Source organism: Mytilus edulis, chromosome 2, assembly GCF_963676685.1.
Source record: "Mytilus edulis chromosome 2, xbMytEdul2.2, whole genome shotgun sequence".
NCBI classification, from domain to species: Eukaryota; Metazoa; Mollusca; class Bivalvia; order Mytilida; family Mytilidae; genus Mytilus; species Mytilus edulis.
In genome coordinates, this window is record NC_092345.1 from 90,868,666 (window position 1) to 90,892,696 (window position 24,031).

Below are 24,031 nucleotides of genomic sequence, written 5' to 3' on the forward strand. Positions count from 1 at the left end.
AATTGGTACTTTTAAATGAAAATGTACATTAAACATCTGCATTCCTGCATCAAATTTTGCTAACTTGATGGAAAATCTGGACCTTTGATTCTCTGTTTTTTACAATCCAAGATGGAGGAAGACACCCATACCACCTTAAGTCATTTAATTCTCTTCAGGAACTTGTCTTTATGGTGAAATATCATAACATGTGATACCTTTTGGGGCAAAAATAAGAATACATATATAGTAATCATTATTATTTATGATAGATATATGTACAGGTAAATTGGCGCAAATGAGTTCCGAATATTGGCGGCAATTGATACATTTTGAAAATAAAATTTGGCGCAAATGATACCCCTGAAAAACAGTAATTGGCACAAAAGGACTGCTGCCTCAAAAACTACATTGACCAAAAACTTTAACCTGAAACTCCCACTTTCATTTTCTATGTTCAGTGGACCGTGAAATTGGGGTCAAAAGTCTAATTTGGCTTAAAAGTTAGAAAGATCATCTCATAAGCAACAGTGTACTAAGTTTCAAGTTGATTGGACTTCAGCTTCATCAAAAACTACCTTGACCAAAAACTTTAACCTGGACGGACGAACGGAACCACAGACGGACGGACGGACGGACGAACGGAGCCACAGACCAGAAAACATAATGCCCCTCTACTATCGTAGGTGGGGCATAAAAATGAAAATAGATGTTTTAAAAAATCAAACTAATGCAATCATCCGACAGAGAGTTAAGGAAACAGCGAAAAGTGAGAAAATACTCAAGAGATTAGTAATTTTAAACGGTTGGAAAGTTGTCGTGTTTTCTTTAGCTGATTACTTTTGATGAAGCAACAGAACAAAACTGATATAGGCTAAACCCATTAGCGCATTATGCAGTATTAAAATGATTATTTTTTTGTAGTTCATATTTTTATCCCTACCTCCTTCTTGCAATTCAAAATGTGGCTATATTGTCAAAGTTTGATATTTACTATTTGACATACAGTACATGAAATATTGCAAGGACTCGGGGCGATTCGAAGCTTCACACTTGCCTAGACTGAATGACAATAAACAATACATCTCATACTCAAAGGCCTTATTTTAATAAATGGTACAAAACTTGAAGAAAAACGAGAGAGCACACGCTGCAATATCTCGCCTTCTTTACTAAACATTGATATCATGTTGATAGTCATATAAAGCGTTACTACAACTATCGCATGAACTTTTAAACATGATCCAATGACATGAGGTCATGGGTTGATAAACAAAATGAGAAATACATATACACAATACAGTCATTACAATCACTCAGTACACTAGTTTTAGTTTACCTATGCTTATAGTATATAAGAAACCGACTTAACCAAGAAAACGAAACATTGACCAATGAACCATGGAAGTTGGTCAAGGTCAGATGAACCATACCAGGCAGAAATGTACACCTTACAATCAATCTATGCATTAAATATAGTTTACCTATTGCTTATGGTATCTGAGAAAAAACTTAAAGCTGCATGGGCTTTGTTCATTGTTGAAGGCCGTACGGTGACCTATAGTTGTTATTTTTTGCGTCATTTTGTCTTTTGTGGAGAGTTGACTCATTGGCAAACATATCACATTTTCGTTTTTAATTTAACCATGAAAACTTAACTTTAACCAATGAGCCACCAAAATGAAGTCAAGGTCAGATGATACCTGCAAGACAGTCATATACAGTTACTTCTATAAATAAATAGGCAATTGACGACTTTGGTCATGAACTAAACTGAATATGTTGGCTTTTTAAATCTTCTCTTTATCTTTTATAATAGTTCCGCCAAAAATATACCAAAAGTGAAAAATGACATAATTGTCTTTCAACGATAATATTTGTAAATTCCAATACGGGTCTAATTGACGATTTCGATGATGTTGAATTATTTTAAGGTCATAATTTGTTGAACTCGTTTGCCCTTTTAAACTTTGAATCTTCTTCTTTAAACAAAACTTTAAATGTGAACTAAAAGAATCTTCGAAGGGCAAAAAGAACCAATCGATGATCAGCCGACTTATTGGTAGATCTTTGTAAAGAACCAATCGATGATCAGCCGATTTATTGGTAGATCTTTGTAAAGAACCAATTGATGATCAGCCGACTTATTGGTAGATCTTTGTAAAGAACCAATCAATGATCAGCCGACTTATTGGTAGATCTTTGTAAAGAACCAATCAATGATCAGCCGACTTATTGGTAGATCTTTGTAAAGAACCAATCGATGATCAGCCGACTTATTGGTAGATATTTGTAAAGAACATTTTTTAAGTAAAAAACATCTCTGTATCTATTTAAATTTTTAAAACTGAGAAATTTTAATCAAACTTACTATTGCAGGGACAATAACTCCAAATTGGGGTGTCCAATTAATTAAAAATTACCAAACAAATCGATCTTGCTGATCATTTTAAACTAACCAGTTTTGCTCTAACTGCACTTTCATATTTAAGCCAACAACTGCGGTTTACCCTTTTGTGGATTGTTCTTTTGTCAGCCATGTCGGCCAATTTTGGCCCGTTGACGGGTCGAAATAAACAACACACATGATATTATGTATTGTAAGGATCATTTACCCCAAATGTTGTTGAAATTGGTCAAGTAGTGTCAGTGTATATTAAGATTATTGAAAAAGGTTTAATTACAACGACGACGACGGACACCAATGATGGCCATGTGGAGGACCTTTTTTAAATGACAAGTGCTAAAAACAAATTCATGGGAAATTGGTTCTTTGATCTTATTATCATTTCTTCACATATGCGTATACATATATAGCTTTGCACGATTATAACCTTATTATTTATAAAGGCAATATAAGTTATTTCAAAGTAAGATCGTACGATATTACAGATGTAGGTTTATTCATAAACATGATTTCATTTTGAAACTGAAACGCGATGGGTACAAGTTAACAGACGAAGTGAACTTTTAACATCAGTTTCACATGAAAATAGAACAGAATTGTAAATACAATTATAAAATAAAAGTACAAGAGAACCTAATAAAAGATATCTACCAGACTTTAGGAGATTTCCTTTATAGAAATTTATTCCAATTAAGGACACAGAAGGGCATTAACATTTAACATGACAGTTGCATCAATAATTCGTATAAAAATAACATTCTGATAAACCCTCTCGATACATTTTTTATCGAAAGTAAATAGTACGCCTACGAATAACTATCCAAATCGATGATCTGCCAACACTTTGTCTTTATTTCAATTTATTGTAGTATTCAAATATTTAAACGCATAAAAGTACAACACAAATAACGACATTTATACTGACACAAAAGATAAAATATTCAAAGTCGTAAAACACACATAAACAATTGCGGACACAATCGACAAAATCGACAACTTTTAAATAGATTTCGGTTTGATTTCAATGTTTTTTTATTCCATTATATGATATATTTACTGACCCGCCGAGATACACCGCCAAATGAACGAACTAAAAATCATTATTCAGTTCGAAGAGTGAAACAAGTAACAAAACGGGTAGAATTACTCCCATGTACGCCAGTAACGGCGAAGAACTAATTACTAGTTCTAACATGTCTAATGGTATGATAAATTTTAGTATACTTGATAGGACAATTTTGACTTGCAACAGAACTGTTCTACGAATCACTCAGAAAGTTTTGGAAGGAGTCTCCAATGTGCAAAGAGTGTTGCAATCACAGTAGACGAAGCCTTGAAATAAACGTTCCTTTTACGACCGGACGTGGCTACGTAATTTAAGTACAAAAACAATCAAAGGAAAAACACTTGTATTGCTGTTCTTTATCTCTATCATCACAGGAAGCCTCCAACATGTGTAAAAGGCTCACTCATACCACAAATTACGGACGATCACTATATCTCCGGTTTGAGTAATCTTCTTTCTTTATTTGTCGATAATTATACATCTGTGTGCAGATGCGTGGTTATATCAACAAATAACACACCATTTTGGTCAAATGAATCTTTAATTTATTTACATGTATGACGTGGCTCTGTACTTATACATCCCGTGATTACGTTATTGTACTACGATTGTGTATTCTTGTCTTTAATGTTTGCTAATATGCCTGGTCAATATGCCATTTTGTACTTCTTTGTTACATATTTTTACGTTTTTTTAGTAATTAAGATTATAACACAATGTTGACTGTTGTATTTTGACATTTTTACCTATTATGTCTGTTTGTTTTGTTCACGCCGCTCGTTGTCAATATAATGGAATTTTATGCGACTGTCATACAAGTTAGAGGTTTAGCTAGCTATAAAACCAGGTTTAATACACCATTTTTTACATAAGAAAATGCCTGTCCCAAGTCAGGAATATGACAGTTGTTATCCATTCGTTTGATGTGTTTGAACTTTTGATTTTTCCATTCGATAAGTGACTTTCCGTTTTGAATTCTTCTCGGAGTTCAGTATTTTTGTGATTATACTAATTTTACAGCTTGTTCAGGTCCTAAATGCCGGACACTTTAATTGTAAAATACTGAATCAATACTTAAATTGGAAAAACCACGAGATACATCCGAATGACGTTGGAAATTTGAAACATAGACATCGAAGCTTTTTTTCAAAATTTAAAAGTACACACGACACTGTTTCTGATCTATTCCTGGATCAGCAGTAGAAAGTGATTAATTCTATTTATGTTTTAAAATCAATGTAGTATTTTGTTTACAATGTCCTTAACCTGGGGATGTCTGATTCCTAACATGAATAGGTGCAGCGTGTCCAATTAAGAGAGACAATTATCAGGAATAAAACCACGTATGGCTCATAATGCCGTTTTACTGTCATGTTAAAGGCGTATCGGTAGAATCTATGTATGGTTTGCTAGTGATCTGTAGTAATATACATTTGCTTGACATTTTAATTGTTTGTAGCTTCGTAATGTAACAATTTTTACATCCCTTTGATCCTTTGACATTTGTTTGCTCATAGATGTAATCTATGGTTTGCTCCAGTCATTTGTATTACTTCTGGACCTATTTATAGGTCTTTGTAAGCCTCCATGATCCAGTATGAAAGTAATGATGGAAATAATTATGCATAGTTATTCTAAATATCATAAAACTTATTCCTCCATCGATATCTTCTATTGCCAACCCTAAATTGATAGCATTTCCTTATTCAGCTCTTTATATCATTTTATGAATGTTAATCAAGTGATAACCTGGGGTTTGTAAGTGCGAATAAGATTACGGTTCTTTAATAAATCAGACTCTATTAATAGTAACTACATAATTCTAAAGGATGATGCACTACCAACCAGTACATTTGAATCATAAAAAATATACACAGACCTTTAACCTTTTGATAAAGAAAATAAATCATTAAACCCAAGGACTAAGCCTCGCCAGTTTGTTGCCTTTTGTTACATCTAATTCTTAATATAAAAATAAGGAGATGTGGTATTATTTCCAATGAGACAACTATTCACCAAAGTTCAAATGAAGTGGATGTAAGCAATATAGGTAACCGTAAGTCCTTCAACAATGAGGAAAAACCGATATGTTGGTTATCTTAGTATTTCACGTAAATGGTAAATGTTTGAAAGTCGTTGGTGTATTCACAACCAGGTTAGACTCCGGTTGGTTTAATTTTAAATAGTGTACAAAACATGACATAATGGTTGAAGATTGTGTGTTGATGTCTTTTGGTTATATACGTTGTTTAGTTGCTGTCTCGTTTGCCTTCAATCCCCAAAACTCTTTTTATTCTCAATAAACTTTAGATAGTAGGAAATATAATTTTTATGATTAAAATTGAAAGCTAAATAACAATGTCTACAATTAGTCAAGAAACCATTGCATAAAATGGGGATTATATTTTATTTTTAATAAAACATAGTCCTAAATGAAAACCCGTTCATTTGTTAGTAAAATTATGGCCCGAAATGATAGATGAACATTTCATTTATTAATATTAAAATATAGTTTTATAGTGTTATGAACATACTAGTATTACCAACCAGTTAATTATAGAAATATGAGTCTGTAGACCAAACAATGTGTCATTTAATCTTTTATTGCTTATATGCTACAATGGTTCTAAAACATTTCCCTTCATTTTAAATAATTCGATCTGATTAATTGGAGACTTTATCCACATAATGAAAATCATTAAAACTTTATTTGTTTCTTGTCGAAAAATCTGCTTCAATAACAGTATTTTATTGAATCACAGAATTGTAATCGTAGACAGTCGCAATGAATTGGGATGATAAATCGAAGTATTTAACCATTTTAAATTCCATGTAATTAAAATTCCAATAGATATTGATTAACTTGGCAGTTTTGAATAAATTACAATAGTCTGTGAAAATCATACTCAGTAAATCGAGTTTAGTATTCAAAATAAACGAAAGGAGGTGTGAAGTATAGGAGACAATGAGACAGAAAGAGACGCACATTTAGTGTCCAAACAATGGTCCCTGTTTTTATGCTTTCATCTACGCTAGACAAGAGTTACGACCCGACGTTCTGCTCTTCAGCTCGCCGGATCACTACCCTTCAAGTTGATTTGCGAAAATATACATATTCTAACCTGTGTCTAGAAATAGGTATTAAATAAATCTAAAAACAAGGTTCCAAAGATCTGCCATTTACACAAAAGGGATATATATCAAGGCATCCATTCTTTCCTAATAAACCCAAATTTTCAGGTTCTAAATCCGAAACTGTTTGTACATACCAAGAATTGTAGAAACTCTATACTCATACGACTTCTCTACAATGCATATCAACAGGTTGATTTTATGACGTCTACGTAAATTAAAAAATGTGTATTTTATTAAAAAAAAAAAAAAGATATTGCAACGGCATGCATGTTACTCTAAATTTGTTTTTTAATCAGAAAATATATTAGCTGTAATGGAAGAAAGACAACTCTATAATTTAGATGGCTCTATCATAATGATCAATTTATAGCTTTTTAAAGTCGTTTCTCTGTGTTCTTAGAACATACACAATTTATACCTTTTAATGTTTAAGAAAGGCGTTGAATGTTATATTGTATATTATAACATATCAATGCCATTGCAAGTTTCCACACTGAAGAGTCTTTATGTCATTTGTTTATAATAGCTCAATACTCCAATACAATCTTTAGTATATCACCCAACACAGAAAAACTTCACAATAAACATAGGTGTTTTTTTTTGTCGAGGCCTTTTATAGCCGACTATATGGTATTTTTTTCTCATTGTTGAAGGCTGTAAGGATGGCTATAATTGTTTACATCTACTTAATATGAACTTTGTTGGATAGTTGTTTCATTAATCATACCAAAACTCCTTATTTTTATATAAGAAGAGTTGCACTTACAAGTATCCTTTGCACATTTGATGTTGAAGACTAATCCTAAATACATTTATTGACAACTTGTTGACTCGTGGCGATTAAAGGCTAAGTTACGACACTTGTCTATGAAAAAAAAAGATCGTTGACGACCATATTTGTATTGTTGGAATATTGCTAATGTTGAGCTACTTTTCTCATGCTGTGTGGACGTCTAATCTGATTTAGTAGACATTGAAAATTTTTTCTCATTACTCGAAGTGTATTCTTCTCGATCTAAAAGTTGTGTGGTTTTCCTAAAACAAGTGTTGTATATTATTTATTTGCTTCTATTTCGGCTCAATTGCATTTCTTAACTAAAAAACCAAAACAACAAAAATAATACATTGTAGTATTGTTGTGGGAAATAATCGTTATGTAAAACTAATTGTATTTGTACGCCTAATATTTTTCTTGTTTTCCCTTTAATTTCAAAGATATTTTGTAATATCTTTAAAAGTAATCATAACAATGTCACGGGCTTATCCATTTTAGTAACTGAGTCTCCTTCGACACAACTGATGTACTGTATAGACAGTTTCTATACCAAGTATGTCATATAGCGAGGTTATACAATCATTACAATATTACATACGCGGAAGGGGGGTTGTATCATGACATTAACAATCTGTCACAACACATCAATTCATGGTAGCATTTGAAATCTTTCATATCCATGGCAGTGCCACATATTCGGAAACAACATATTACTGAACTAGACAAGAGGATTGTACTCTTAATGTGATATTATCATGTACTGATTGAAAACACTTATATAAAGGCTTTATTAGTTGCTATTCATTTGTTAGTTTTTATTTTTATAAATGGAAAATCTATACAGATTTTTGGGCGGTGATTATTCCTTTTTTTCTCATTTTACCGGCAAATGACTCAAATGAATAGTTTTTCTTTCGGTTTCTGCGTGAAGCCAAGTTTACGACGATAAAATTGTATTTTCTTAATCTAAACAGGAACGATCATGACACTTTTTTTTTATACTTTTAAAGGACAAGGTACGATAAGGCCCGTTTTTGGCCCCCATATTTTCTCATTTTCAAGTCTAATTTTGTTTTGGAAAACTACTTATCACGTTAAAATATTCGCTTAGGTTTGAAATTTGTTTGGATGAATATGTAGACGAAACGCACGTCTGGCGTACTAAATTATAATCCTGGTACCTTTAATAACTACTTCAAAACCCTTAATTTTAGAAAATGGGTAAGGTTAGGGGTAAAAGGGCACCAAAAACGCCAAAAGAAGAAAAAATAACGATTTTTTGCCATTGCTTCATAAAATTAATACCTAGCGCCTACGTGACCCAGAAAAAAAAATGGTGATTTAGACAGCCAAAACAGTTCTCATGACATTGGAATAAAAAAATTCCAAGTTGGGGGGGGGGGGGGGGGGTCTTCCAAGGTCACGTTGGCGCAATCACAAAATAAAATAAAATTTATTGTAAAATAACCTGCAAAATGAATAATAATTACAATATTTGAATAATAACAGAAAGTTAACCCCCTCACATCACCCATGCAGTTGCGAAAATAAGTGTTCTTGAAGTTCATCCAAAGAAACTTCAAACCTCAGGAAATGTTTTAACATAAAAAGTGGCTTTCCAAAGCAGAATTCGAAAAATGAGAAAATAGGGTGGCCAAAAAACGTGCTCTATCATGCCTTGTCCTTAAAAAAACCCGAAAAAAAAAGTTTTAAACGAAGCACACAATTTGTAGTCGTATATGTTGAATAAGAATTATAAATTGGTATCCAAATTCTAGTTCAATACCGAACATTGTTTTATTTTTAAAAGAAAACAATTGAATCGGATAACGTTTAAAAAGAAACCTTTTGACAGGCTATAACAATAGATTTAGATGTGTATCTTCAGAGAATAGAGGTAATTTAATTCTTTTAAATATGTACAAACACGAATATGTTTTAGTTTAACACATTCTCGACCTATTAAGTTTCTTTCCTATGCATTAATATAATGGCTAGTTAACCTTACTTTGAAATCGACACTTGATATATATATATGAATTATTTTATTATTCAACTGTTTAAATTCATGAAGTATTTGCATTTCATGCTAAGATTTTTATTTTATTACTGCTTTGATAAAATGTACAACTATGAGAGGCACAGACTAATAATAAGGATGAATTGTTTATAAATCATAAATTTCAAGTTTGAAGAGAGAGTTGTAACTGTCTATTCCCAACTAGAAATACAACCTATTTTAAGTTGTGTAAGAATATATCCCCCGTAAACTGGGTTACATAAAACCAAAGCACCATACTTTTTTTTTATTAGTGTCATATCCGTTTCAAATGTAAAAGGAATCCAGAAAGTGGTTAACAGTATTTGAGAGCATAGTTCTTTTAAGTGGTATTAAAAGTTCTATGAATTATATTGCTTGGTAGCTATCGGCTTGTATCGTTGTATATATAGATTTAGCCATCGGATCACCAGCAATGATGGTGATACATGGCTGTGTACATTATGTATATACAACTCGTCTAAACATCAACCCAACATTTTTAGATCTGTAAATTTGCCATCGCAAATTTTATGTTCTTCCCTCACCGGGATTCGAACCCATGCAACTGAGATATGGTGACACCAAATCGCCTGCACTGTAGCCGTCCCGTTAGACCACACGACCACCTGGGCTTCACAATAATAAAGCTTTCGGTGGCCGTGTGTTACCTGTTCTCGTCAGTTTTAATCTAGCGTCGTACTACAGTACATGATATATAAGGCATGGAGATGTTATTGTTACAGATCAGCTCAATTATCTATAGTAAAGGATCCTACAAATTAATGTAACTTAAGATACAGTCACAGAAAATAATTATATTCATAAGTACGTCTGAGTCAGTGACAACTCTACAACAGATTTATCCATCGGATCACCAGCAATGATGGTGATACATGGCTGTGTACATTATGTATATACAACTCGTCTAAACATCAACCCAACAATGTTAGATCTGTAAATTTATTTGTAAATTTGCTTTCGCAAATTTTATGTTCTTCCTTCTCCGTGATTCGAACCATTGCTACTGAGATATCGTGACACCAAATGGCCTGCACTGTAGCCTTCCCGCTAGACCCACGACCACCTGGGCTTCCCAATAATAAAGCTTTCGGTGGCCGTGTGTTACCTTTCCTCGTCAGTTTTAATCTAGCGTCGTACTACAGTACATGTTATATAAGGCATGGATATGTTATTGTTACAGATAACACAAATACATTTTTGCTTTATTTACATTATCCTGTTACCTGCTTAGACGTTGAGCAAGCGGTAAGACGGATATTTCTTTCTGGGTAACAGTTCATTTTTGGGTACTCTTCGCGGTCCGCGTTTCAGTTTTGTCGATTTCTTTGAAAATTCAAAAGCAATGATTTCGATTTGAAGAGCTAACCTCAGGTACCGGGTGTAAATTACAGTATAAAAACAATATATGTACATTGTCGGAAAATTAAAAATTTGTTTGTAGTCGCTACGAAACAGAGCATCGCTTTTCATCATGTTTCTAAAGCTCGTACAAATAAATTTGATATTTTCACACAATGAACATATATTGTATATCTATGCGTCCATAATGACAAATCGAAGGAACAATTAACAAACCAGTCGTCAGCATCGAAATTATGACCATATATGTCAACAACGGGAATGTATCGCTAAGCTAACATATATATGAAAATGCTCACATTGATTTTATAATTTAATATACAAAATAATATGTAGTAAATAATTCATATGTTCCGCTATTCACCGATTTTAAACAATTATATCTAATGAATAGCAGCTGTCGATGCAAGTTTTAATTTCATAGGGTGACCTACTGCTAATTTCGTTACGCGCACTGACCGCTGCGGTGACTGTTTTTTCTCACTTTGGGAGGATTTTTTCTTTGCTATTTCTTCGCCTATTTTCTCAACAATGTCCCGTCTCTTCATGTACATCAATGTGTTTGTTAAATCTTCGAGAGTTGCTCTAGTGTGAACACGACGCCACCTTAATAATGCTTGTTTTGCCTGCACTTCCTGATTTTCACGCATGAAGTTTGTTATAATGTCATCTATGTCAACGCGCAAATTTTCTTCGCCCCTTGGGGGATGAAAGGGTAACATACGATAAAGAGGAACCCATTCCTTCTCTATTGACTGTGCCACCACACGACATGCTTTCTCCAGTTTATCTGTAAAAGAATGACACATTTATTATAAATTAATATTAATTCATTATCACCTTAGAACTGGTATTTTTTTTATGAAATTATAATGGAACGTATCTTATGATAAAAATAAGAAAATGTGACATGAGTGTCAATGAAACAACTCTCCACCATAGAGTAAATGGTTAGAAACTATAGATTACAATTATGTCCCCCACAATGAATAAAGCCCTAAATGCATAGTAAGATCCAAAAGGCTCCGAACTGACAAATGCAAAATAAATCATACGGGGAAACCTAAGAGCCGAACAAAAGAATAATAATAAAAAAAAATAATAATAGTAACAAACGATAACCACTAAATTACGGGCTCCTGACTTACAACAGGCACATTCATAATATGGCGAGGATAAACATGATTATGAGCACAAAAACCCGAAGTAAAAACAACACTGAATATGTATTTCTAGCAAAACATCTAAGATGGTTAATTGTAGATATTTAAATGATCATTTATGAATTTTGCAACCTAAATTGACTTAATCATACATAAATAGTCTTTTGTTGATACTATACTATTTTCATGGCTTCAGATTTTTTTACAGAACGCATATAAATACCATCAATTCGTGTTTTTACAGAACGCATATAAATACCATCAATTCGTGCTTTTGTTTTTTTTTACATTATAATATTTAGTAATTCTTATAACAAACAACGCTTCCAAATACACGATTTTTAAAGTAAGGATGTCATACCGAACTTTTTCTTTTAAGATATATTATTTATAAATATTTTACTGCATATAGGCGGATAAATGTGTTAATCAATGCATCCTTTGTTGTTAAAAATAATATATAACATCTTCAGCATAAAACATAAAATTAAGAGCTGAGTTTACTATTTTAAGTATTCCAGACGAACAAAACATCATAATTTATAATATCTGACAGCATTGATACAAATTTTCAAAATTTTGTCCTACTTTAATAAGTGTCTCAAAATTTGAAACCCGCTCATCAGCAGGAATCTTATCGACAAACAAAATTAACAGTATTAAGAGAAATCTAGTTTGAAATAATTTCCGTCTGAAAAAACTTCGATATTAAAATTTCTTTTACATTGAAATGTCTTTACCTAAATATCAATATGGAAATTAGAAAAATCAAAAATATATGTACAATGTAGGATGTGTTTTGAAAAATAAAAACATAACGAAATTACTTAGACAGAACAAACGAAACTTTCTAAAGTCAAATGACAATTGTTGGTGTAGCGGTAAACTTAAGGTGTATTTACATGGTATTAAACAGTAACTCTGCATTTTAAAAGTTTAACGCAAAAAGTACCGATTATGGGATGGATGGCAGGAACGGTAAATGATAGTTCACAAGTATCGGTACTAACCTTGTATATGTTACAGTAAATAGATGAAATTAGGAATTACACGTAATAACTAAAATTAAAAGGCAGACAGGGGTAAACAGTTGGTCAAAATATGTCGAGAATGACACGGAATATACACAACGTAAAAAAAACCCTCCTGTTACAGATTATTTAATAATTTTAAAACGGACAACTAACTATCAACAATATTATTTTTTTTCGATTTTCAGATATAAATAAACGATTCTAAGTCATATGCAAAATTATACCAAAATCTATGGCATAGCCCATTTACTGTTCCTTAACCTTAAGTTTGGAAGTCTCATAAAAGTTAAACCCTTGCAAATTATAAAAAAAAAAAACCCATTTTTCAGTTTCAAAACCCTCACTGTAATTAAAGAGTATGTAGTCTTAAAATACCTTAAATTTGTTAACCCAAGCGTAAGTCCTACAATCTCCAGTCCTTTACTTTCTTGGTTGGTTTCTTAAATTATGTCTCAAACTTTGATACAAAAATATCAAGATAGTAAATAGCTGTAAAAATTACCAAAAAAAATCAGTGATTACCTGTACTTACTAAAACAAATTAGTAAGTACATGTATTTACTGAATTGTTTAGTAATTACGTGTAATTCCTAATTGCACCTATTTACTGTAACATATACATAAAACAGAATTAAATCCAAGCGTTAAACTGATATATGCACTGACAAATCGAAATTAGACTATTGGACGAGAATTTCAATTCAGCATTTGAATAGTTTCTACGGGAAAGTCTCTCTGGAAAACATTTTTGTTGAGAATCAATGTTCAACGCATGGATCCTTTGAATAAACTTTAAAAGCCGTTATAAGATTTTTGAATATTGTTTTTATCGGTACTTATAATATATTGACTTTTTTTTAATTATTACATCTATAAAATCTTATGTTCTTACATCCGGTCAATATGTAATTATGTACTTATATTTTGGAAGAGCACTAGGTCGTATTTCAAAACAATTCATTGCGTCTTTACACTGAATCCGTTAGATGTGCTATAGCTGATTATTACTTTAGTCGGGGAGTATATTGTTTATCTATTAATTGTTATTAGCAAACTGAACTATCTTTCAGTTTCTTCACATTGTGTATTTTGGGTATTGTTAGTTCTATTTTGTGCTTTGCATCATCCATGCCACAAATCGAGTCATTTATAATAATTGATTTGTTCACTTTGTTGTTATATTGTGCTTTTACACTGCCGCCCACAGTTAGGGAGAGGGTAGATCGCATACAAACATGTTCAATCCCGTCACATGCTATTTTCCTGGCTGAAGTTAGGAGTCTGTAGTTCATTGGTTGTAGTTTGTTGCTGTCTGTCATTGAAAATTCAAATACAAAGAAGTTTAAAATTGTTACTGTTTTGTTCAATACAATGGGATAAACGTATGTGAGGTTTATCTACTTTTTTTTAAAAAATAATATGAAAAATGTATAATATTGTGCATTAAATTGATAGATGAGCCCTATGTTTATATGTGCACTTGTATAACGGACAGATTTGCACGTTAGAAAATCACTGATCAGTTAAAAACCACCCAATGAATTATCTTCATCTTTTAATTTTAAGAGGATGAACACAATAATGATTAAAAAATCGTATGTAGTTAGTCTTTGCTAGATAATAATATGGTAGCTGCAGTTGTGATGTGTGAGCATTTGAAAGACAGGATTGAACGAACAAAATGTTAGCAACAACAGGCTATACACACTAATTTCCGGCTATTGGTACGGTAGACACGATATAGTTTTTGTCTGAATTTCCAATTGCCATTGCAATACGACAGATTGTGCAATCGTCTAAATTTTGTTCTAATAGCAAAGCAATAAGTGCAATGTACGAAATTTTAAGGAAGGGAAGAATTCACAATTTATCAATTAAATGCCACGTAGACTTATTTGACATACTGGTAAAACCTATTCTGCTTTATGGATGCGAAATATGGGGTTACGAAAACATAGATATACTAGAAAGAGTCCAAACTAAATTTTTTAAGCTACTTTTACATCTTAAGCCATCTACTCAAACCGACTTCATTTACGGAGAATTGGGTCGGTATCCCCTAGAAATAGATATCAAAACTAGAATTATATCTTATTGGACAAAGTTGATTACCGGTAAAGAAAGTAAGCTCGCTGCTGTCATGTTTAGATACCTTTTAAAGTTATCACAAGAAACAACATTTCGATCGCGATCATTAGACAAGATGAAAAGTGTCCTAGACAATTGTGGATTCTCTTACTTATGGTCATTCCAAAACACATCACCTAACATTAAATCTACAATTAAACAAAGACTAGAAGATCAGTTTAAACAGTCATGGACAGGAAAGGTAAACGATTCGCCGAAAGCCCTGAACTATCGCCTGTACAAGACATCACACAATTTCGAACACTACCTTAACGTACTTGATGATAAAGATATAATAACAATGTCGCGGTTTAGGACAATGAACCATAAACTGCCGATTGAAAATGGCAGATGGCAAAACATTCCCCGAGAACAGAGAAAGTGTCCGTTATGCAGAGTTGCGATAGGTGATGAATACCACTATGTAATGGAATGCAGCAGTCTCCTGACAGATAGAACACTACATATTGACAATAAATACCTAACGAACTGTAATGTTATAAAATTTAATACTATTATGAACCAAAAACAGAAATCGAAACTCCGAAAATTGTGCCAATTTATTAGAATTATAAATGACAAACTGGATTCTCTCTGATGTTAACCTGTCGGCTATACTGATCATACCGTTGTAAAAAACTCATATTTAATGCTTCCTCAACAAATGTACTTATATGTAATGTAATGTAAACTAATGTGTTTTTCTGTATACCTTGTCCAACTTAGGTGATACCAGAATAAATGATATATAATAGCATATTACCTCTCTAGTTATTACTGCTGTCGGATGGTACCGATAGACGGTAATAGGGTGATTGAGTTATGCGAATTTGTTAAAAATAAAGGATCATAGAGTCATGTTTTAGCGGAGTTAGCTTAGTACTTAGTCATGCAGGCATTGTTAGTTTCGTGATTTTTTACCTGAATACACCACCACTGGAGTTGGGGTGGTTAAACTCGGGCTTTCTGAAATATCTGTAAAAAGTAATCAAATACCACCGAATGAACATTTATTAATCAAGGCCGAGTGAAAAAGCTTTTAAATTCATCATTTAACCTACCAGTGTTTTTGATATTTACATGTACAATAGCTAAAAGGAGATTTATATCTATATCAAACAACTATATTTTTTTTATAACGTCATAATTTTAACTGCAATCAAAACTTTTGCAAGACATCAATTGTGTGTCACAATGATGCGATTTGTTTTAGCTAGTAAGCCAAACAGCAATCTGAAAAAGAACATTGAATAGAGCAATTCATATACAGAAGAAGAGTTGATTGGTTCTTGTAAAACATATAAATGTTGGATATACATATATAACGACGGTGATGATTCTGGGTCAAAGTTAGTATATGAAACAGGTTCAACATCTTTGAGGACACAAAAAAAAAAGAGGATTTTACGATAACCTTAGAAGATTGAAATAGGGAACACAAAAGTTCGTTCCCTGTCTGGTATTTGCCAAATTTGTTTATTTTATAGATGTTTTGTTTACAGAGGGAAGTCCGACAAGATTAATTCTCTATATAATATAAAAAAAAATCTGTAACTGTATAGTCTTACCTAGTGTGCCTTTTCGTTTGCCTTTTTTGTTTTTACTATGACTAAGTGGCATATTGTAAAATAATTTCTTTAGCACCTCAGGACTAGTTTTATAACGATGAATTTCGCGAAGTTTTAAAACAGCATTTTGAAGTCTTTCATTTTCTTTCTCTCGTTTTCTTAGTTCTTTGTCTGCAGCTGTATAATCAGCTGTTATTTCCTTCAATTGCTCTTCACGTTTGTGTTTCAATTCACGTCGAAATCTCAGAAATTCTAATTTTCTTTTAATATCGTCAGCTTTTCTCTCCAAGCCGGGTTGTTTTGTCTTTAAACTTTCTAGTTCACTAATTAATCGATCATATTTTTCACGTTCTTTCTTAGTTGCATATTGAAGCACTTTTTTCCTTTCTTCTTTCCGAATTTCTTTTACCTCGATGTCCATTTCAATGTCTCTGAGCTCTTCAAGTATACATTCTTCTTGAGATTTAAGCGATTTTTCTTTATTTGCCAACCGTCTTAATTCACTTACACACTCACTTATATCTCTCTTACAAACTTTACGTCTGTGGTCGAGAGCTGAACACCTAACTTGAAGATCTCGTAAAGTCCGTTGAACTTCATCACGTTCTTTCTCCTTTTCTACGATGTCTAGTTGGATATATGTAGAATAACTATCGTCCTCTTGAATCCATCTACGAACTTCGGCTATACTGTCTTTAACATTTTGAACGGCTTGAACAAACATGAACAAATATGGCGCATATTTAGCTTCCATACGTTCAGCATAACCACGAGCCACGGAACCAAAGTCTGACAACTTTATTCCATTTTCAGATTCAAATTTGTCAGCCATAGCGGAAATATCTGTTAAATTTGTACTAACAGCAAGAACAAATTCTCTTCTTGTTTTTTCATAGTTAATGGCGGTTTCTAGTAATGAGTCGCCCTTCACACTACAAAAGCTTAAACAGTATTTCTTCATGAAATTTGAAATAAGTGACAAACTATCTACTACTTCTTCAAACCCACTTCGTAAAAAGTTAATAATTTTATTAACACAATCCTGCACTAATCTAACCGATTCCATATCGAATTTGACTTCCATGGTTGGATCTCCAAGAGCCTGCTCATAAGAATCAAACAAGTCTTGAACATCGACTTTGGTTAAGATAACCGGTTTCTTGATGTATCGCATAATCGTCTGTATCGATGGTAAGTACTTCCGCACTTCTTCTTCGTAACGTTTATCGGAACCACTAAACGAATTTTCTAATCGAATAAGTCGGTATTCGATTCGTTTAAGACCCAGTTCAACCGATTCATAAAATCGCTGCAGATCCTGTGGGCGCTCCAACGACAGTTGATCTATAGTCTGCTTCTTTCGATTAAATGCTAAATGTGTTGTCGGCGGCATTATGTTTCTAGTCTATGTTGTCAACGCTTCAAATCATTTGCTGGTGTTTTACATGACATAACACGCAGGAATACACAAATCTGAAAATATGTTTCGGCAAATTATTTAATGTAGTGGTTAAAGATAAAAAAAAATATGTAACTTTAAAAAAAGCATGTTTCCTATTTATATTTCATTTTAATATGATGTATCAATTTATTCTACCCTTTTACCATATACAGTATAAATCGAATGGTAATTTCTCCAGTATATGATGTAAGTATAACGTGCTGTTTTCTGTTCTATTGTCTGGTTGTTGTCGATTTGACACATTTCCCATTTCCATTCTTTTTCCATTCTCAATTTTATTGAGTTTGATACGACTTTTTTATTACAAAAGTAGACTATTTTAGAAAACACATGTCAAGAGCTGAGAAATACCACATCGCACATACTACGATAGATGAATTTCGTACGATTGTGACGACAAAATGAAGGTAATAGTATTTTTTTTTTTTATTCCAATCAATTCAAAACTAAGGTGCAAAACTTAAATGAAAAAACACATTTTGTTATAATTTATCTAAATAACAAATTCGGATAAAAAAGAACACTCATAATAAACATAAATATACCGTAATCAATCGTTCGGGGAATACTTGCATTAAATTTTGGAAAAATTGTAGAAACAATTACATATGTGTAATATTTTCATTTCATTTTCGTTCATCTGTGAATGTGATTTAAGATGAATAGTATGTTATATTGTGCTACCAAACATAAGTAACGTAACATTATTATTGAAAAGTGTCTTCTTCAGACATTCTACATCTTATGGTATTTATATTATTAATACCAGTCAAACAGTCACTGTGTCCTTTTTTTTAAATATCGATTTTACTTGAAATGATAGGACATATTTTGAGTGGGAACTCAAAATTGTCCAATGACTGTAGGTCTGTAATCATTAAAATACTACTACCATATTTACCTGTGTTATCGCCGCTAATGAAAATTAATGAATTGTTTTTGCTCATTTGAAATATGATTAGTGGTACATATGAAATATCATGGTATTTGGCGCATATGAATTATTTTATTTTGGTCCTAATGGAAATGAAATGTAAATCGGCGTAAAACTAAACACCGAGCTTAATTATTTTTATTGATGAATTAATGTAGACATCCGGTTTCCTGATCTCATCGGTGCTCTTCCTTGAAAGAAAAAGTGACTTATTCGATTGATAATTCTGAATATTTTTTAGTTTTTGGAATGTACAAGTACTCGTCCACGTCCAATCTGTGTTTTAGTTAGATGTATTTCTATTTGTATTTCTCTGATGAGTAAAGCCATTCATAACTGATTTTTAAAGTGTTTTTTTATGTTGTACTATTACACCACTGTTCCAGGTAAGGGGAGAGTTAGGCGCTAGCTAACATGTTTAACCCTGTCACATTTTATAGGTGTCTGTCCCAAGTCAGGAGTCTGTTATTCAGTGGTAGTTTTTTGTTGCTCGGTACACAAATCAGGCCTTTGGTTTTCTCGTTTGACTCGTTTTACATTTGTCATCTTGGGGCCTTTTATAGCTGACTATGAAGGCCGTACTGTGAACTTTTGTTGTTAATTTCATTGGCATGTTGTTCTCTTGTAGAGAGTTGTTTCATTACGCCATGATACCACATCTTCAATTATTTATATATAAATCATAATGTATGTGATACTCTCGGGAAAGAAACTACTACGAGCAATTACACCGATTCCAGGTTTGCAATATACTCATCATAGATACCAGGCTTAACATTTCGTACGTCAGACGCGCGCGTTTTTTCTACATAATACTCTTCTATGACGCTCGAATAAAAACAGCACAAAAGGCATAATAAAGTTCGAAGTTGAAGAACACTGAAACCCCCTAAAGTACTTTGAATATTGTCTCATACACACCTTACCTTCATCGTAGAACATAAGTAATATTTTTTCGTTATTCCATAATGAAAAAAATGGTCATGTGACGTAACAACAAGACTACATTCAACTTGAAATCTCTTAACTTGTATTGAAAATAGAAAATTAAGTTTATATAAATCACGACTATACAGAGATATTTACCATCACATGTTTTGTCAAGTCATCTTCCTATTTCTCTTTCAAGAATCATGTAAACTTTATAAATAATTCCAATAAAATATCGCCATTACAAAATGTTAATATTGCGTAGTTGTTGGTAACGTAACGCAATCGCACGTTTGACTGCATGAATAGAAAAGATTTACTTTTCTTTTAGAGAAAAGTATCCATTTCAGTCTTTTGTTTTATCAAATGAAATGCAATGGACTATATGTAATGAAGTTTAATATATACCCTTTGACTCTACTTTCATAGATCGAAGCCGTATTTTAATGATTTGAACAGTTGAAACATTATTCATATTTTGTTATCTGACTATATGTTTTTTTTTGTTAATCATTATACACTATCATTACATACTGGTTATATGAATTTATATCAGTTAAAAGACACTAGCGATGAGAAAAAAAAACAGTAGTCATATGCTATGATAAAATGAATCCAAAAAAAATCATAAATTTTTTACATTTTTGCTAACATAATTAAGTATTATACGCTCGCATGACGTTCGCTTTATTTTCAAACACCCCCTTCCCCTACCCCATTTCGATATTGATGACGTAATATTGTTGTGACTTGTGTGTGTGTGTGTGTTCATATTTTAATATCTTTAAAAAAAAGATCAGTAAAATGTTTATTATGCAAGCGCTTACGCTGTTTTATATCTGGTATATTGCATATCGTGAAAGATAAATATGTGGTTGTTCACGTGGTTTGAGGACAGTTACAACAGAATTAATATCGAAGATATCATATTATAAGTATATTTATTTGTCTAATTGACAAGGACTCATTCTGGATGATCAGTTTTAAATACCAATGGTGTAAATTGGTTTATGGAAGAATGATTCCCTTTATTTAATCGAAATTCTAATAAACAATTACATTCTCGTATATTTCATAAGTTAAAAATAAAAGCATTTTTTTAGTTTCTGTGCACTTAAAACTTAATTTTAAAGTCTAGAGAAACCTCAAATTAAAAAAAAAATATGCATATGTTTTTTTATAGCTCAATGGATAGTTTTCATTATAAAACTTATGTACATATATTTTTTTCTGAAGAAAATTCTTTAATTTATTCATATTTAGAAGAAGTTTACTTTATTTTAATTGCTTCCTTCCACTCCCCCGACATATTTTCCGTATGCAAAGTGACCTCAGTGTGACCCATCTCGTAAAAATCCGGTGATCGCAATACGCATGGATAGTCCTTAAAATAAACTATTATCTAAATTTACATGTTAAACACGTGCCTAATTTCCATGCTTTTTTGTTGATTTTTTGTTGATTGTTGACAAACAGGTGACAATCGTTAAACTTCGGCTTCAAAACACAAACTTTAATTACCTGCCATATTTTCACAACAACACTGACCGATTGAAAAAAAATTGACGATTATGCGAAATTTATGCGAAAAAAATGATAAATTCGTGCACAGAAGACTAAGTTTATGATGATTGTATGCATTGGTTCAAGAATTGGAAGAACATTATTTTCACCGGTCACTCGTTTCTTATGACTTTAAAGACGTTTTATTTAAAGCAATAATTCGTCAGGTACCAATCAACAAAATGAAAAGTAAATTCACAAAAATAATGAACTCCGAGGAAAATTCAAAACGGAAAGTCCCTAAGCAAATGTCAAACTTAAAAGCTCAAAAACATCAAACGAATGGATAACAACTATCATATTCCTGACTTGGTACAGGCATTTTTTTTATGAATAAAACAGTGGATTAAATATGGTTTTATAACTATATATATAGCTAAACCTCTTACTTGTATGAAAGTCGCATCAAATTCCATTATATTGACAACGATGAGTGAATAAAACAAACAGACACAATGCGTAAAAATGTCAAAAACAGGGGTAACAGCAGTCAACATTGTGTTATAATCTCAACCACTATAACAAACAAATATGCAACAAAGAAGCACAAAAAGCATACAGAAAAAGCACACCAGCAAAAATAAAAAGCAAGATATATTTTTCATTTATATAGGAACGCATCAATAAATATTAGAATACATGTCAGTTTGTTTTAGATTTATAAGTTTGTCTGTCCCTTTGGTATCTTTCGTCCCTCTTTTACATTTTGGAGATCGTCTCTTGTTTCTGCATTCGGAACTTATACTAGACAAAAAATGTCGCATGTATCGATAGTTCACCAAAACAGATATAAGCGAATCAATGAAATCATATCTAATACATACTATGTAATCTCATTATATTCGTCTATATGTGCATCTTTTATCAGTATCTTTGCACTCATTTTAAACTTGTAAAAATTTGATAATGAATAATGCTCCAATTAATAATAGACATAAACTTCATAAAATATATTAATTATTTCATTCTAGTGACCAGGATCATAATCTGAAATGAGCGAAGACCACCACGTCAGTTTGCAGCATTGACTATCAACACAGAAGATACAGAGAAGCAAGCATACTCACTTTCATTGATAATTATCAAAGCAAACACATACATGTACTACAATCCAGTCCAATCAATAACATAAGTTTATTAAGATTACAATCACTAATACGGGGTAATACCACACACATAACCATGTATACTAAACAATACATCGTTTATTTCTTTCAAAACAATTAAAAGTTTTTCAATATAAATCAGATTAAAATGAATAAGCTGCACAAAAGAAACCTCAATGTACGACATGTGGGGGTATAAATGAGGACAGGGGATTAACATTTAAACATTCGAATTAGTTGGATAGTTAGAAAATAAAACAAAATCTACTTAATATAACGTTTAGAAATTGAGTTTTCACATACGAAACATAAAGAGATCTTAAGTGATAAGCAGGTTATGTTGATATATAAAAGAAAGATGTCCCCTTAAAATATATCATTCTTGCTATTATCACTGAACATTATGTCTATTATAAGATACGGAGAATTTTAATCCAACAACCAACTCACGTAACCTTTACCGATTATCATTCATATCTAGTTTTTTTTATATGGTATACATAGTTGAAACTATGTAAACCGATGCAGACCCTCAAATTTAATTCATGAATTACATATACAATACACATAAAATTGCCATAAATGGAATATAAAATTACATTAAAACAATTTTGATGAAATCAAATACTCGTATCAATCATTAATTAAATGGTATGCCGGTTGCCAAATATATAGTATGTATACTATGCAATCGTCATCGCAAAGTCTGTGTGATTTTTATGTTGAAATGCAATTATTTGAAAATAGATTTATGTTTTTTAACTGTTATTTGAAAATGGATTTATGCAAATTGAAATAAAAATAAAAATTATTTTCATGATTTTTTTGCGGATGAAATTAAACTGTTCAAAGAATAAGTTGCAATAATCTTGCAATAGTATTAAATCATTTGACTCCTCTACACTTTACACAAGTAATCCCCATTTCAAACTAAAAGACAAATTGAAAGAGTTGGTATTACTTTGTTTCATTAAAAAGAATGGCGAACGTAGATACAAGTATCTTGTCTTGGGGAGGGATACATCCTATTTTGTAAAGAATCACTCTGATTCAAACAAAAAATTCTCTGAAACTGACATTGTCAAGATGCTTGATTTCTTGATTGACAACATATTTATTACGTTCGGAGGACAGATTTTTCAACAGACTGTCGGCATTCCAATGGGAACAAATTGTGCCCCTCTTTTTGTCGACTTTATGAGGCTGACTTCATACAGGAACTTCTTAGGAAGAAAGATAAGAAGTTAGCAAAATCCTTTAACTCTACTTGTCGCTATATAGATGATGTAATTTTACTAAATAATTAAAAATTTGTTTACTATGTTGAACGCATCTATCCCATTGAATTAGAAATAAAGGAT

The 24,031-nt window shown here is 32.0% G+C and overlaps 1 protein-coding gene across 3 annotated transcripts; it reads right to left on the minus strand.

The window, feature by feature from the left end:
- Window positions 1-11,083: 11,083 nt before the first annotated feature.
- Window positions 11,084-22,719, minus strand: LOC139513393 (uncharacterized). Of its 3 annotated transcripts, none has more exons than XM_071301819.1 (4): window positions 22,632-22,719; window positions 16,676-18,148; window positions 16,029-16,082; window positions 11,084-11,573 (listed from the first exon to the last, which is right to left on the minus strand). In XM_071301819.1, exons 2-4 carry the CDS (start codon window positions 18,066-18,068, stop codon window positions 11,167-11,169), a joined length of 1,854 nt encoding a protein of 617 aa, XP_071157920.1. In that variant the 5' UTR covers window positions 18,069-18,148; window positions 22,632-22,719; the 3' UTR covers window positions 11,084-11,166. The 3 variants fall into 3 exon arrangements, with proteins under 3 accessions (XP_071157920.1, XP_071157919.1, XP_071157921.1); XM_071301818.1 differs by lacking the exon at window positions 22,632-22,719 and adding an exon at window positions 20,158-20,299; XM_071301820.1 differs by lacking the exons at window positions 16,029-16,082; window positions 22,632-22,719 and adding an exon at window positions 20,158-20,302.
- Between the last annotated feature and the right edge of the window lie 1,312 nt (window positions 22,720-24,031).

Excerpts from the sequence above, each read along its gene's own strand:
- LOC139513393 (XM_071301819.1), bottom strand. The coding sequence starts at position 18,068 with ATGCCGCCGACAACACATTTAGCATTTAATCGAAAGAAGCAGACTATA. Across the intron at positions 16,083-16,675 it reads CAAACGAAAAGGCACACTAG|ATATTTCAGAAAGCCCGAGT; the intron begins GTAAGACTATAC and ends TACTTTTTACAG. Across the intron at positions 11,574-16,028 it reads TCCAGTGGTGGTGTATTCAG|ATAAACTGGAGAAAGCATGT; the intron begins GTAAAAAATCAC and ends ATTCTTTTACAG.